At 38.3% G+C, this 16,038-nt stretch overlaps 1 protein-coding gene across 2 annotated transcripts in view; it reads right to left on the reverse strand.

The window, feature by feature from the left end:
* Window positions 1-1,091: 1,091 nt before the first annotated feature.
* Window positions 1,092-16,038, reverse strand: part of LOC125229869 (visual system homeobox 1-like) — a 72,149-nt gene continuing 57,202 nt past the window's right edge. For both annotated transcript variants that reach the window (XM_048134811.1, XM_048134808.1), the window contains exon 3: window positions 1,092-2,533. In XM_048134811.1, coding sequence (XP_047990768.1) covers window positions 2,321-2,533 — 213 coding nt within the window. In that variant the 3' untranslated portion in view covers window positions 1,092-2,320. The remainder of the gene's footprint in view (window positions 2,534-16,038) is intronic.

Consider the following 16,038-nt stretch of genomic DNA (forward strand, 5'->3'; position numbering starts at 1 on the left):
GATTTGTCGCTTCTACTACGCTTCTACTGACGGAAATGGATGAACTTAAATACTGGCTTATTTAGTTGTATATGTACTTGTACAATTGCACATATATGTATTAGACAGCGCCGACAGCGGTTAAAGAATTATTACAAATATTTTGGCATAGGTAAATATTTATAAACAGAGACAGGTAGCGGTAATTTTCATTGTAAGTAGATATATTATATTAAAATAAATACACCGGCATTGGATATTTAGTGAAAGTTTATTACAGACAAATATTTTAGGTATGCTATATTCTGAATGATGGTTTCTTTGTTGGTAAAGAAGTAAAGATCGTGACAAGCCCCTAGCCGTTTGAAAATCTAGGTATTTACAAGATTGTCATTATACTCACCACCAATTTGAAATTAAAAGATGAGTCGCTTCGTAGCAACGACTAAATAAACGCAGTAATTTAAACTCTACGCAGAAATATGAATTCTGTTACGTTGATATATAAGTCCAGAAGGCGGAATTGCTCATGTGCAAAAATCAAACGTCATTAGAGTTGAAACGTTAAACTTTATCGACATTTTCAGCTATCGATAAATTCAGTAATTTTAACTATAAAACTCCCGTGAGACTCATACATATTTAAAAATATTTTAAGCGGGTTACTCACGTATTAAGTCGATATAGCGTTCGACATGTCGAACGCTATATCGACTTAATACGTGAGTAACCCGCTTAAAATATTTTTAAATTCAGTCATATTTTACATTTCTGCTGACTTTAACATTGACCCCTGATTAGCTATTCGACCATTTGATTTTGACCTCTTTGATTAGATTAAAAGTAAATTGTATGACATTTCTGTCACGAATCCTTTTGCAACTAATTCACGTTTGAAATAAATGGTTAATCCAAATCGGAAAACAGTCAACAAATGAATAAAGAAAACAACTCAACAATATACTGATCATTTCAGTTTTATCGATAGTCGATAAAATTTAACGTTCCAACTCTATTGACTTTTGATTTTTGCCATGAGCAATTCCGCCCTCTGTATATAACTAATATAGAGATAAAGCCTGACCAGAAATATATGACTACGCGCCATGTTGCGGAATTTAATTAGAACTATTTTCTTCATACTAAACTTAACTGTCACCCCATACATCAGAATAACAGCGCCCTCCTGACAATAATAATATACCTATTTCTGGTCAGGCTTTACTGCATTACGATTTAAATCTAGTGGTATCACGAGGGTTCCATATAACCAAATTTGGTACAGAGCACTAAAATATAGAGCTACCGCGTAGGTACTTGTTCAAATTACTGGTTGGTGGTACTTTTTTGGTGCTGATTTTTACATAGTACCTAATCTACTGTCACAAATATGTTGTAATAGGAAGTTCAGTTTGCATCTAGGTAAATTATATCTTCTTTTCTTCTTTAAAAAAATCTAGTTAAAACGAGTAACTACTTGACAAAACGACGATTTTATCTAAGGAAATAAAGAAAATAAAGTCACTGAATTGTATTTAAAATGTAAATAAATATGTTTCTTATGGATAGGAAAATATGACTGTATGTAAATTTACGCATCGTATCGCACTATTTATAAGTGCGATAGGGACGGCCTGATCATTTATCATTTATCGCGCGACCATGCTTATACGGCTGATTTCGATAAACACATGCATATGTATACATAAAACAAAACTTGCAGTCTTTAACAGTTGCTTCGTCTTTTGTCATGTACGAGTTTTTCCGAGAAAATGTTCTACAAGTAGGTACTAGGTACATCAAGGAATCGTGCTACTTTAATGTTGAATCTATGCTCGTATATAACTTGTCATGCAACAAATGTGTTAGGTACATCAATTATACAATAGGAATTCGATTATTCTGTGGACCATTTCTAATTACATTTGCTTATCAGATAGGTACCTTAAAATCTAAAATATACAATATGTTTACCTAGTATTCTTCAAATAATAAATATTAGCACACAGTTGTCTAGTGCCCGAACTATATAGATAATTACCTAATTATATTGTTACTAGTTGTTAAATCTGTTGCATTTAATTAAACTGGCGTCTGTTGCTCTTGTGAAAGGTCACAGCGTTGCACCGTTTTCACAAGAAACTTGCACAAGTCGCGAAGAGTTCCAGTGTCAACATTTCAAATATTGCATCAAGTTCTTCTGCGACACTACCGTTCCATTCGATTGCACGTATTGACAAAACAGCGTTCACATCACTTGTTTGTTTATAGTTTTCACTGATCACTAGTTGTACCCGTATTGAGTAAGGAGTTTGGCACGCGAGTGTCTGTGGGGGAGGTCTCAAGCGACCTCGAGGTCGGAGTCGGAGTCGTCGGAGCAGCGCGGCGGCGGCGGCGGCGCGCGCAGCGGCGAGTGCGCGATCGCGGGCGGCGCGGGCGCGGGTGCGCGCGCGCCGAGCCGCCCGCACACGCGCTCCTCCTGCAGCTTGCGCAGCCGCTCCTGTTCCTCGCGCTTCTGCTTCCGCCATTTTGCCCGACGGTTTTTGAACCACACCTGAAACAATTACTTCCGTTAAAACAGTAATTGTCAATCGTGTCATTGGAAAATTGTAATCCTCTCCAACACTGCTAAATAACAAGAATTCATTCATGCATCACTTGAATCAGTTCCTTGTTATCCAATTAATGTTATTCGGTTACACCTGTTTGACGCCTTCAGTAGGCTAGTAGGTAGGTAGGTACTACTCTACTAAATCTACTAATCAAATCGACATGGGTGTCTAGATCTAGATGTATTTTAGACTGAATGCCTCTTATCCTAATCAAAACAAAACAAGACCTGAATCAAGCAGTTATTTAGACAGCAACAAGGCACAACAGATGAGGGCAGGGGCCACAGTAACTCTCTGCTAACAATTGCTTGAAAATAATTGATATCAGGCGTCCGGTTCCATCAGAATAAAAGCACCACTAGAATTAGTTACACCTCCATCTTACACCAGAATTTGTAATATCATTTAATTACCGCCTCCTAGCCTAGTCCGTAATATGTAATGTCGACATATTGAATGCATCTACGATTCTGCGAATCAGGTCATAGTCCGGGTTTGGGCGGTAATCCTACACCTGAGTTGCCTTGCCTATTATGCATCTGTCCACCTAATTAAGTAAGTACTTACTCGTACGTAGCATGTCGACTCCTTATACATAGGTTCGTGTAGCATAAACTCTATTTTGCTTAAAGAACGATTTGTGTTACATTATCCAATATTTTTTTATATAAATAGCACATGACCGATCAACCGCTTAACATTTCATTACTTTATCCTCATAACACAACATATTTTATCAATGAAAACTCAATTTAAATATTTCTGTATAGCTACCGTTCCGCACCTCAAAAGGTTTAGAAATTGATATTAACAAAGCATTCAAATTCAGAAGGCGATATCGTATTGTGATATTTGTAACTGATGCATCAATAATCTGGCGTGTTATTTTCGGACAATCGTCCGGCCCAATTTTGTGAACTGACCGGGTTCTTGAGGTTTGGAAAAAATGTGTTCACGTATTGGAACGATCATTGATGCTGGTTCTCAGTAGGCTTTGTGTCGCTTGGGTGCGCGCTTCCACTCGAGCAGCCTCCACCTTCGTCTCCGGGTGGTCTGGCCATTGTGCCACCGAAACGATCACAACACCGGGCGGCAGGCTTTCTGTACTTACCACTCATTCATAAATGTTGACATGGATGTTTGTGTATTTTTTATACTAATTATTACATTTTCATTTGGCGTTGGGATTAAGTTGAGAAAGTTATAAAAGGGATGGAATCTTTCAATTCAAATATTGTATTTAATGCAAGCGGCTGTTTATGGATATTAATAGTTATTTGTTATACAAGGGGGCAAAGTTGTATTTTAACACCGAGTGTGGAATTGAAGAACGAGCAAGTGAAAGAATATTATTTAGCTGGCATTGTAACATATTTTCAAAATACCCAGATACATACCTATATGGCGCAGTCTGTGTGAGTGTGTACCTAAGTACCTATAAGTATAGATAATACCTATACTGTAGTAACTCTCTGCTAACAGCAATGACTGTCTTCTAAAAACTATGTTTCTTCTTTAACTTTGTTTTCTAGTTATAGGTATGTATTTTCTATTTAATTATCTACAACCAAACTAATTAAAGTACCCGTACCAATGATTCACCCTTTGTAGATAGATTAGAAAAATAATTACCTATACATATATAATGTCCGTAGTAATTAATATTTTCTAGCTTGAAATCATTTTGTTTGCTGTAGGTACGTTAAGACGATACGGTAGGGGTCAATTCTCCATACAAACGCTCTCGACTATTTCCTCCCTGGTTTTTGAAGATAGAGCAATGATTTTTTCAACACAGATTGTTATTATCTGTGTCGGACCGTTTTGATTTTTTTGATATTCTGCTTTTTAAAGATTCTAGAGCCAATCAAAAATTTCCTAAAACGGCCTTTTTTATTATGGCGCAAAAAAGGTGTGATACTCAAGATTGGTCACAATTAACCAAAAAAGCTAAACGGTCCGACATAGATTATTTCATTGTTATTCAGATTCCCAAATTTTGTTCCGATTGATTAAGTTTTGAAGGAGGAAAGAGTCGAGAGCAGAACCTCGATTTTAAAGATTTTTTTGAATTATCTTTTGACTGAGTTGTTCTTAATGGACAATTTTTTTTCGATAATTCTAGTTAATAACACTTGTATGTTTAACTAAAATTCCCAAGTTGAAAGGGGGGCTCCTTTCCATTTTAGCATTTTCGCTACCGTATCCTCTTAATGGAACACTGTCTGCATTTCTCTTTTAGTACCTAAGTATATCTATTAAAGGGACGGAGGTCTAGAGTTCGTTATCGGAGTGCAAGCGATCGGCATCTTGGTTAGACTCCCTGGAATACCATATCCCTACCAAATCCCTACGTCATGAGATGATAATTACTTACTTAAACACTTTTTATAGGACCTAAAATTGTCAATACCAAATGTTATGAACGTTATGTATAAGCCGCACCCCGGCCATTGATAATGATCTCCGCTTCCGCGCGGCAGCTTTAAAAATTAATTCGTCAGTGATATAGCACCATTGTCGAAGTTAATTGCATTACAAGGGCCGGCCGGTAGCTCGACAAAGGCCCCATTAACTTTCGGCGAGCGAGTGGCGGCTTAACACTTGTGCCGCTTGTGCGAGTTGTTCCATTCGGTGGCACTCAAGCGGGGAATATGGCCCGGGCTGCATTCCCATCGCATCCCGAGCGTTCTCTTCGAACCGACCAGTGTACCTATAGCCAAAGCTACTCAACGTGACCAGAGATCCCTGTTCATACTGGTTGTTCTCAGGCTGAGGCTTTGTAAGCGATGGGAACGTGGTCCAGGCTGCCAACGCCAGACGCGGGGGCGCTGCAATAGTCTCTCGTCTCGGCCTATAGAACCATTCGCAAACCTCTTTTGTCCTCCCGCCCACTAAGATTATCCGCGCGACGTTCTTTTGTGTGCATGATTGTGCTTTGGTTTAACTCGTTTGTCCTTATCGCTGGTGTTAAATCTTTTTGAAAAACGCCGGCGCTGCTCAAATTGGTTTCGGCATAATAATGTTTCCGATAAGTAAATAAATACGTAGCAATGCTGTGTACTGTTGTACGTACTGCGTAGCTACACGAGGTAGGTAAAATACATATATGTAATATTTAGTTTAATAAATCCATGGTAGTTTATCGTTTATGGGAATAATTCGATATTGGTACGAGGCCTACATTCAGTAGGCATAGGCTAGGCACATAACGTTTGCTTTCGACTTAACCGGCTGACGCGGAGTTAGCACAGCCCCCTCCAGCCATCATGCACGTACCTATTGTTTTAAAGCCGAGCGAAGAGAATTCCCAAATTCCATTGTGCCCGCACGTACTGCATCGCTCCTCGTATCATGCATACATAATATGTTAGTTCGCAGTCTGCCAAAGATAAACATGGCGTTTTATTGAAAGCTAAACCGTATGGTAAATTCGTAGGCATTATGTTTCACTCTGTTTAGGCACGGCGAGCTGAGCTGAATACCCGGTGCTCAGTAATAATCAACCAGGCTGCGCTCTACTACGTTTGAAGGGAACGTGCTGTAAGCTTAGGTTTCGTTATGATAGAAAAATAATTAAATTTCTCAGAATTTTGGATGAGAAAAGCTAATTAAACCCAATAAAAACAAACAAAATGTTTTTTAGGTATTAAAACAGAAACAGAATGTGGTCTCTTCGGGGACTTTCTTGAAGCACCTGCTTTTTTCAGATGATCCAACAACTGTGTTTAACAATGCGTGTTGGAATATTTAATTTGATAAAAAAGCAGAAAATTAATTTGCCTAGAAGCGAATTTTATTTTACTGCAGTTTCAGTAGACTTTAATTATATTTCCCTACATTTAGAAAAAAGAAAACACACGCCTGTAAGAAAATAGGTACTCAAATTCAGGGTACCTAAATACATATTTGGCTTTAAAAATCAACTTTCACATGGAGTATGTGCAACGATTTCATATTTCTGTGGTAATCCATACTAATATTATAAACGGGAAAGTGTGTCGTGTGTTTGTTTGTTTGTCCGTCTTTCACGGCAAAACGTAGTGATAAACTTTTTGTCTCTTTCTAACGCGAGCGAAGCCGCGGGCAAAAGCTAGCATTATAATATTTATAATTGCATGTCAACGCCACCTTCCTCCTATATTTTCTGATAAAATCCAATCAAATAAGTGCACATAGCTATGTGATTCCTGCCAATACCAATCTGCGTACGTAATTAGTGTAGAAGCGGCGTGTGGGAAGATAAGCAGATGAGTATCGCCGCGGGGCGGAGTCGCGTACCACGCCTCGACGCCTGCCGAGCGCCGACACCCTACTGTACGGGGGCTCCACACTATTACTCGACTATCGGACTAACACATAACATGATCTGAAAGTTTGGTTTTTAGAGCTGAAGCCGGTGTATGTACCTTTTATTCTGCTTTGCTCTACAAACTCCTAGTTCACTTATCAGAAAAATATTGTAATGAAATATCCTTGATTTACAAACTTTTAATTTAGTTCTAAGAAAGCTATACTTAATAGTAGACATATTCGGATATATGCAACAACTGCGCGTACTTTAGGTAACTAAGTGGGAAAGACTCCATAAAAAAATTACGCATAACGTCAAAATTGTCTAATCATAAGGCCTTAACGGTTCGATATCTAGTAATGTAAACAAAGTAGGTAATTCTAATTTATTAACGACGATTAAATCCAAGTATGTATGTCAAAATATAGGGCCATTTTTGGGTGATTTTCTATATAATAATTCGAAAATAAGCTCACGGAAGTTTTATAACAAAGCATGAAGGTACTCTAGACCTGCGACAACATATTAAAATCACATATTATATTGTACTCCTAATTCCTTGCGCTGGCGCTTGCGGTGGCTGGGCCATGTGCAGCGTATGGACAGTACTCGTTTGCCCAGATGGACTATGCTGAGCCAAATCGCATCAGGCAAGCGCAATGTAGGACGCCCACTCCTCCGCTTTGACTGTGTAAAGCGTGATATGGCAGCTTTTAACATAGATTATAACTCATGGGAAGACCTAGCAGCAAACCGCGTCGAGTGGAGGGCCAGCCTTTTAAGAGGTCGTGAAACCCATGACAGGTCCTGGTTTCAAAACTTAGCCCGAAAACGGGCAATAAGGCACAATGAGGATCGCGCTCGTGCGGACCCTAATTCTAGTTTTATTTGTGACTGATGTGGTAGGTTATGCCGATCACGAATCGGGTTATATAGTCACAAGCGCCGCTGTCGTTAGATCAGAGACGCTGCTTAAATCATCTGTAAAGATGTACAAGGCCTGATGATGAATTCCTTCAAAAAGGGCGCACTTTACGTAGTGAAGAATTGATACTACTATAATCAGTCACAATCACAATGTCACAAATATCGCCAATATATAACATATTAGCTTTTGCTCGCGGCTTCGCTCACGTCAAATTCGAAAATTGCGGAATTCTCCATATAAACGCCCACCCCCCATTTTGGGGAAGTGGGGGGTTAAAAAGAGACAAAAAGTAGCCTATGTCACTCTCCATCCCTTCAACTATCACCACTTAAAAAATCACTTCAATTCGTCGCTCCGTTTTGCCGTGAAAGACGGACAAACAAACAGACACACACACTTTCCCATTTATAATATTAGTATGGATTATAGAAAATCCCAACCCTTATTTATACATCTCTCGTGACATTTATTAAACATCTTAGTATGATACTTGCTCTACGGAAGTTTTCACAAAATTTAAAGTTAGGAATTTCATAATCTGGCAATTAGAGTAGAGTGTTATGTTATGAGAGTTTGTTCACATTGCCGATTTTCCTATCGCAGAATAAATGTAATGTAAACACAGGGCGCAAAGTGGCCTTCGTGTGAACGGCCCGCTGGGCCGCGGCGGCGAAGCGAACCCGAACTTATTGTAATAATGTTTTTAGAACAAACACGCTCCCTCCGCTGTTTGAGATTACAATTACGGTTTTAGCGAACTGATTTATTAATGGACCGCCTGATCCGCCCTTGATACTTTAATGTCGATTTAATTTGCATTCACTGATGTTTTTAGCTTTCAGGTTTTGCAAGTTAATTGATTTAACCTAGCGTATGTTTTGTTTTAACTTGGAAGCTAATTAGGAAGAGTAACAGAGGATGGACGATGGATGACGCCCGCTATAGTGGTTTATTGATGAAGATAATCTATTATGAAAATGTAATTGACACATTTTACTACATACTCTATTAGCTTCTTATGGCAATAATATAATTTTGGACAATTTAGATTTGAATTTTATTACGATTAATAATAGACGCGTCTTCTCTTACACTGATATATAAATGAGTTTGGAGTTTTACATGCAACTGCAGAAACAAGAAGCCCGTGCAAGCTAATTTCTATGCAGGTCACTTTTTTTGCAGCGCAAGGTAATAAGGGTAGGTAATTAAATACATAAATATTGTATGACAAAATCATAACACTACAATTTAATGTAACCGAGTTCAAGAAAAAGTCCTCTCCTATGCCCAGCTTTACAAGAGCGCCTCTAATTATAGCATTTTAAAAATCCATCATCATGTGACACGCACCTGTCGACGCTCATCACCCCATCCGCGCGAAATGCATTAGTCAATATTAAAGACGCCGCGATAATTCCACAAAGGGCACTTCAAATCACACCCATCTCTTTCTGCTGAATGTCAAAACACCCCCTGCGGCCCGGAGGCTGGAAAAGTATCCCCCAGTATCTGTCACTTTGTATCAATTACCGCACCCAAACAACCGTGTCCGCGCGACGCTTACGCTCGGAAAGGCCTATCTGCGCACAAAGCGACAGTCGAATCGAAATTCAATTGTTAAAGATTGCTTTAATAGTACCCCGATTTCCACTCAAATCAGAAAAGAATTTTATCCTTAACGTTTCCAACTAAAACAACACTTAATACCGTAAATATAAGAGTCTGATTCGATTGACCTGCAGCCCTCGTAGGCCCCCCGAGGGTCGCACTGCAAACAACGCGCTCCCCTAAACGTTATACTTTGAAAACAATAATTTGTATTGCGTATCGAACGCGTCCATAAATAATAGAGTGATACTCCACTACAGTCGGGGATGTTGGTTTGGTTAGATTAAAATAATAACATTATTACCTTCCAACTAATCATTTGAAACTTGAATAACGAAGAGTGTAATTCAAAATAGAGTTAAATGCTGTGTTAACTTAGCAATCAAACTAAATAGCGCTAATCTTAAACCACAGAACACTCCTAAACCTGACTATGGAGCAAGTCGAGTTCTCGTAAATGCAGTGTTTGAATATATTGGCGCAGCACAGTGCATATACTTAATTCATATGCATATTGTTTACATGAGGTCGGAATGTCACGATGACATATGACATATGATATAAAATGAATAATGGAGATGAATGAACAATACGCGTTAGTATAAGATCGCTTGGTCCGGAAGTACCTAAGATTTATCGAATGATCTGATGTATTGTGTCTCTTTGTTTGTTAGTATGTTCACGATAAACTTAAAAACTGCTAAACGTATTTCACCCATGAGGTTTAGGTTTCAGGTGAGGTTTGGGTCCATCGTAGGCCACGTCTTTGCCTTTGGCTAGTCTGTGGCCAAGAGTAAGCCCATTTAATTGGTACATTTGGTACTATCATTTGTGAAGGTTTTTTTATAAATTTATTGAAATACGATGTTATGAGCTAATCAAGTAGGTATTACAAGCACAAGCATAGTACAAGCTTTGTACCTTAAGGGTACCTATGTCTATCTTTTAAGGATAATTTAATACTATAACCATTTTTATGTTTTTACTCCCGTGCGTAGGCGGGGCGGGTCGCTACTGTAATATGATTCAAAGTGAAAATCAGGGTCATCATCATCTCTAGGTATAACTAATGAATTCTGCTTTTCAAAATTTAATTGTCAATACCTAAATACCTAAGGTTTTCGTAACGTAAGTCTGACATCCTTCTTCTTAACAAAGTTTTATCCTCATTTTCCTTTCCGTAGGAACAATGATGATATATGCATTAGTTATGCCTATTTATCAGTTTTTGAAAATATAAAAAATGACGGAGTTATAAAACCAGTTCTATATAATATAACAGTTAACAGACATACACACATGCATAATCTCACGTCTGTATTTAAATATTCCCTAAAGGGGAAAGCAGAACATAAGAAACTGCTCTAGTTTCAGTTGTCACTCTTAGAAATTAAGGGGTTGCAAGATATCGAAATTGTAATTTCATGTTGTATTGCCACTGCAATTGCTTAGCCCATCGCCCTGTACCTATCACAATTGAACCCACAGTCGATTTCTAAGTCACCCACGGGAGAAAATTTGTGGTGAAATTCTTAACCCGTCGCTACACGGGGCCACAGGGGCCTATCTACTAGTACAGTATAAAGAATTAATAACTATCGATATCTTGCTAAAAGTGAGGTAAAATAAAATTATAAGTACGTGTATAGAAAATAGCCTACATAATTCTTCATAGCACATAAAGACGAAGCGATTGACTAAACTCAAGCATCCGCAGGCGCTCACGGAAAGTCATTAAATTACGGTTAGTCCCTCCTTAATTAAAGAACAACAAATATCGTATACCTACCCGCTCAGCAACATTTTTGTCTGTAGAATAATTGTATTATCCACGTCTAGTTTCACAATCAAATAGGAGTAACAAGCGTAAGGGGTTCTTTGATCAGGGCGCTCGCTTTTCCGCGCTCATAAAGTCGTTATTACTCGTTTGTCATGGAGGCAGGAGACAAAATGGCGCCGCTTTATTACTTAGTAACACATTGCGAGCATATCTGTTTTATAGGTACCTTACGAGATAAATTTCCGGGAGACAGGGTGACACGGCGGGCGGGGCGGGGCCACGCCCACTTTTTCTCGCCGCCTGTGTCTGTCGGCGGATGTACTCTATCATTTGACTTTGCATCGCGAGACTTCTTCGAGACTGAAGGATATTATTGCGTTTTCATTTCATCCCGAGCTGCTGTAGAGCTGCCTGTTAGATACATTATTATGCCGAGCCTAAAGCTTTCTAGCAAATAATTTGGTAGGTATAATGCGTGCTAATAAAACATGTTTATTACCAAGAACGATTTAATACTGGACTGACAAAGCCCATACAAAGAAGCGTACCTCTGAAATTGGGCCTTTTAGGCTTAAAATTAGATGGCGCTCTTCGCAGTCTGGAAGTGGCCAAAATCATGTTTTCCCCATATAAGGGTGTAACAGTACCATATTAACGTTTTGACAATAGAGGCGTTTTCCGATATTTGTGAGAAGTGTAGTATCTCCGATATATTTGATGGTGACTGTATATGATCGTGTATGTTAATATTAATATTAAAATTCTTACACAAAATAGCGAATCCTACTAACAATATAATATACATAGATTGATGGATTTATCAATCTCAGAAGCCGTTAGTATGAAAATTACACCACATCATTATTCCACTATTTGAGACCCACAGGGCTACCCTGCACACCTCGGGCATACGAATTGTTTTAAAAATGAACCATAATTAGCCCAAATAGTCTTTTTCATGTGCACCTATATTGTAAATTTCATCGATAATATTAGCCGTTTTTTTTAATTCATGAAATAAGTATGCAAATGTGTCCGAAAAAATATGATAGCTTATTTTCCGCTACTGTTCAATATTGCAGCGCAACTAAAGGCCATAGACGGGTTTTCACAGTGACATTAGTAGGTCGAATCGGCCCTTAAATTAATTTGGCTCAGGGATTTTTCGTGATTTCTTATGGTAAATAATATGTACTTTTGCTGAGTATCAGTATTCTACTAGAGACAGTTTTTGACTTAGGAACAAAGATTTTTCATACCTGATGTATCGTGTTTCGGGATGTATCAAACTTACCAATGAAGTATAAATGGTTTAAATTTTTTAAATTATGTTTATTTAATTGAAATTTGCACCGAGATGATTTTAACTAGCGTACCCTAATTGTATAATATTTAACTGCAATGAGGTAATCCTTTTTATTAACATTTCCATAAAACGGATTCATTACAATTAAGTAAATACGAGTACGTATTATCGAATTACGCTCGTTAAAATCATAAATGGCCTATAAATATTTCATTAAACAGCTACATCACGATTCACGATACTACATTGATGCACGATACTACTATGTACATTGAGAAACGCCCATTGGAAAATTTGACCACACATTTTGCCGATTTGTTAACAGGAAGTACCGCTGGTGAAAAAAGTTAAATACCATTCACTTTGATACATCTCGAAATTAAAAGAAGAAACCGGCCAATTCGAGTCGGACTACAGCAAAATAAAATATACTTACTTACTTTCTTGTGCAATGGTGATTTTTTTGCCCATTTTCTTAAATTACTTGACTAAAATGAAAAGTAGAAAAAAATGTTTTTTCACCACACTAACTGGTAAAGGCTTTCTTTGCTATTCGAAAACAGATAGCAAAATTGCATTTTATCCACAAGGGGGTAAAGTAATTTCATACGAATTTTAACTCGATGTCTTAATCTGGCTGATAGATTTTACCTATAAATGATGATTTTGAATCATTAATATTGAATAAATTGATGGATTTCATTTATTTTGATGTTTTATAGTCAGTATTTTGTTCGTGTTGGTGTGGTGAAAAATTTTGTGTTTCACTCGGTGGCAAAGTTTGTTTAACCTTCGTGCCTTGATACCCTCGCAACGCTCAAGATTCCACTTTTTGAACCACTCGCTAGGCTCGCGGTTCAATTGCGGTTAAACAACTACTTTGCCCCCTTGTAAAACAAATAACTATTTTAGGGTACCTCCCCTACACCAAAGACATATGTAACTCCGTATAGACGGATAAAGTCTAAGAAAAAAACGTACCTCAAAACCATAAAGAAAAAGGTACGGTGGCCTAGATGGCGTTACACCTTTGGGGAACGCTCGGCTAGATGGCGCTAATATTAATTAATATTTGACATTTTAACACATATCAAGCTAACAATATGGGCCAAATTGTCAAAACTGAGGTTCAAAAGTTTTAAGCTTGTGTCGCGAGATGCACTGTGATTACACATTTTACTTTGACAGTAACTCTCTATAATACTCGATCCTCTTGGCCTACACGTAAAGTGGGGACGGTTTTTTTTTTTTCACTTCAACCCCAACAACGTCTGATATATTGTTGGATAGGTATTTAAAAATGAGTAATAGAAGTTTTCTAAAATTATTTTTTGATAATGTTAATATTTTCGGAAATAATCGGTCCTAAAGTAAAAAAAAATGAGCCCTCCCCCCTTTAACTTTTGAATCATATGTTTAAAAAATATGAAAAAATCTCAAAAGTAGAAAATTATAAATACTTTCTAGGAAAATTATTCTGAACGAAGGAAAACTACGGAACCCTACACTAAGCGTAGCGTGGCCCGACACGCTCTTGGCCGGTTTTCCTTTTTGGGGTTCGGAACCCTAAAAAGCATAGATATTGGATAATCAGCATATTATAGGATTATATGCCTAGGACAGTAAAGTAGATTTTTTTTTAAATCTTTTAATTTATTTTCGATAAAATTTTATTTTTAAGGTTTAGGTACTTTAGGTATCCACGTTATGCGTAGCATAGGCGCGTAGCATTGCTACTATAAGTTAACGAATAGCTACAAGTCAAGGACCATAATAATACGGGACAGACAATTAAAGCCCATACAAAAAAGCGTACCCCGGAAATGTATGGGTCTTTCAGGCTTAAAACTAGATGGCGCTGTTTCGCAGTCTGGAAGTGGCCAAAATCAAATTTACCACAAATATTTTTGCGTGTTTTTATGTTTTATAAGAACAAATGACATGCTTCTTTATTAACCGACTTCAAAAAAAGGAGGAGGTTCTCAATTCGACTGAATTTTTTTTTATATATCATGACATCACGTCAATACACATCTTGTATAAAATAAATTTGTAGGCATGATCAGTGTAGTTATGACAGTAATTTAATAGGTGGCGCTAAAAAATGAGGTACGATTCTTGGTACGGAGATTGTAAATCCTATATAAATCATCCTTGCTACAAATTGATATCACCTATGCAGATTCAGTATTTTTTTTAAATTTTACTACTTATTAAATACTTATAAATGGCTTAACTTAACAATTCATCTATAAGAACACGTGTCGAGTTTTGTGTTTTTGTTGGGTTACATTTATGCGTATAAAATACGATTAAGTATAACGGGTATAGCCATTGCACTGATAGCACGTTATCTATTCGCGGATAAACAAAGTATGTTTTAGATTTTAATTTTTCCCAACCTGAGTGTAAACCGGTGAAAAAAATCGATATATGTTGTAACTTTGTACTAGTAGGTACCCACAATGAGCTGTATCAGTATGAACAATAGTAGAGTAGAACCACATTATAATAAAGAGTATTATCGTACAGTATGGCCACTCTCGCTCCCCGCTGAAAGTGCCGCCCAACCCCTCTCGGTTACCTCACAGTTACCGCCTGTCAAAAATGCGAACAGTCGACCTGTCATATCTTACTCATACAATCATGGTACGCGTTCACTCAGCAGCTGCAGCTCGTGTAGAGCTTAAAATGTGTGCTAGGAACGCGCCTCTTTCATATATTTGATCGCCAGTGTCCGAGATGTGGTATAAGCTAGGAACACACTACGCGGACGTCCGTCGTAAATCGACCGCGACCGCGACCGATCAGTGTGCACGGAACAAAACATCCAGCGAGCCAGATTTCGATCGGACGTCCATGCGCTCAAGTTCACGTCCACGTCTGTCGACCGATAGTTTGCACGGTTAAGTTAGGAACACACTACGCGGACGTCCGTCGTGAATCGACCGCGGACGGGAATCTGGACAATGGAAATACACATAACCGTGCAAACTATCGGTCGACGGACGCGGACGTGGCCTTGAGCGCACGGACGTCCGATCGAAATCTGGCTCTCTGGATGTTTTGTTCCGTGCACACTGATAGGTCGCGGTCGCGGTCGTTTTACGACGGACGTCCGCGTAGTATGTTCCTAGCTTTATATGTAATATCATTGTCCAGATTCCCGTCCGCGGTCGATTTACGACGGACGTCCGCGTAGTATGTTCCTAGCTAGAACCGTCCAATTACTGTGATGCAGAAGCGCGTGAACACTCAACACGGTCACTCGTATTCGTATTTCGTACGTACGTGAAATACTGAATGACATTCCGCGACTACCACTATTTGAGGCTTTGAGTTTCAGCGGCATGACGAAAACTATTTTTAACCCCCGACGCAAAAACGAAGGGGTGTTTTATAAGTTTGACGCACCTATCTGTATGTATGTGGCTACGTAGCTCCAGACGGATGAACCGATTTAGATTTTTTTTTTAAAGCTGAATTAGCCGGGTGTGTTCTTAGCCGTATATCGGCGTCGTTATGTCG

Source organism: Leguminivora glycinivorella, chromosome 1 (assembly GCF_023078275.1).
Source record: "Leguminivora glycinivorella isolate SPB_JAAS2020 chromosome 1, LegGlyc_1.1, whole genome shotgun sequence".
NCBI classification, from domain to species: domain Eukaryota; kingdom Metazoa; phylum Arthropoda; class Insecta; order Lepidoptera; family Tortricidae; genus Leguminivora; species Leguminivora glycinivorella.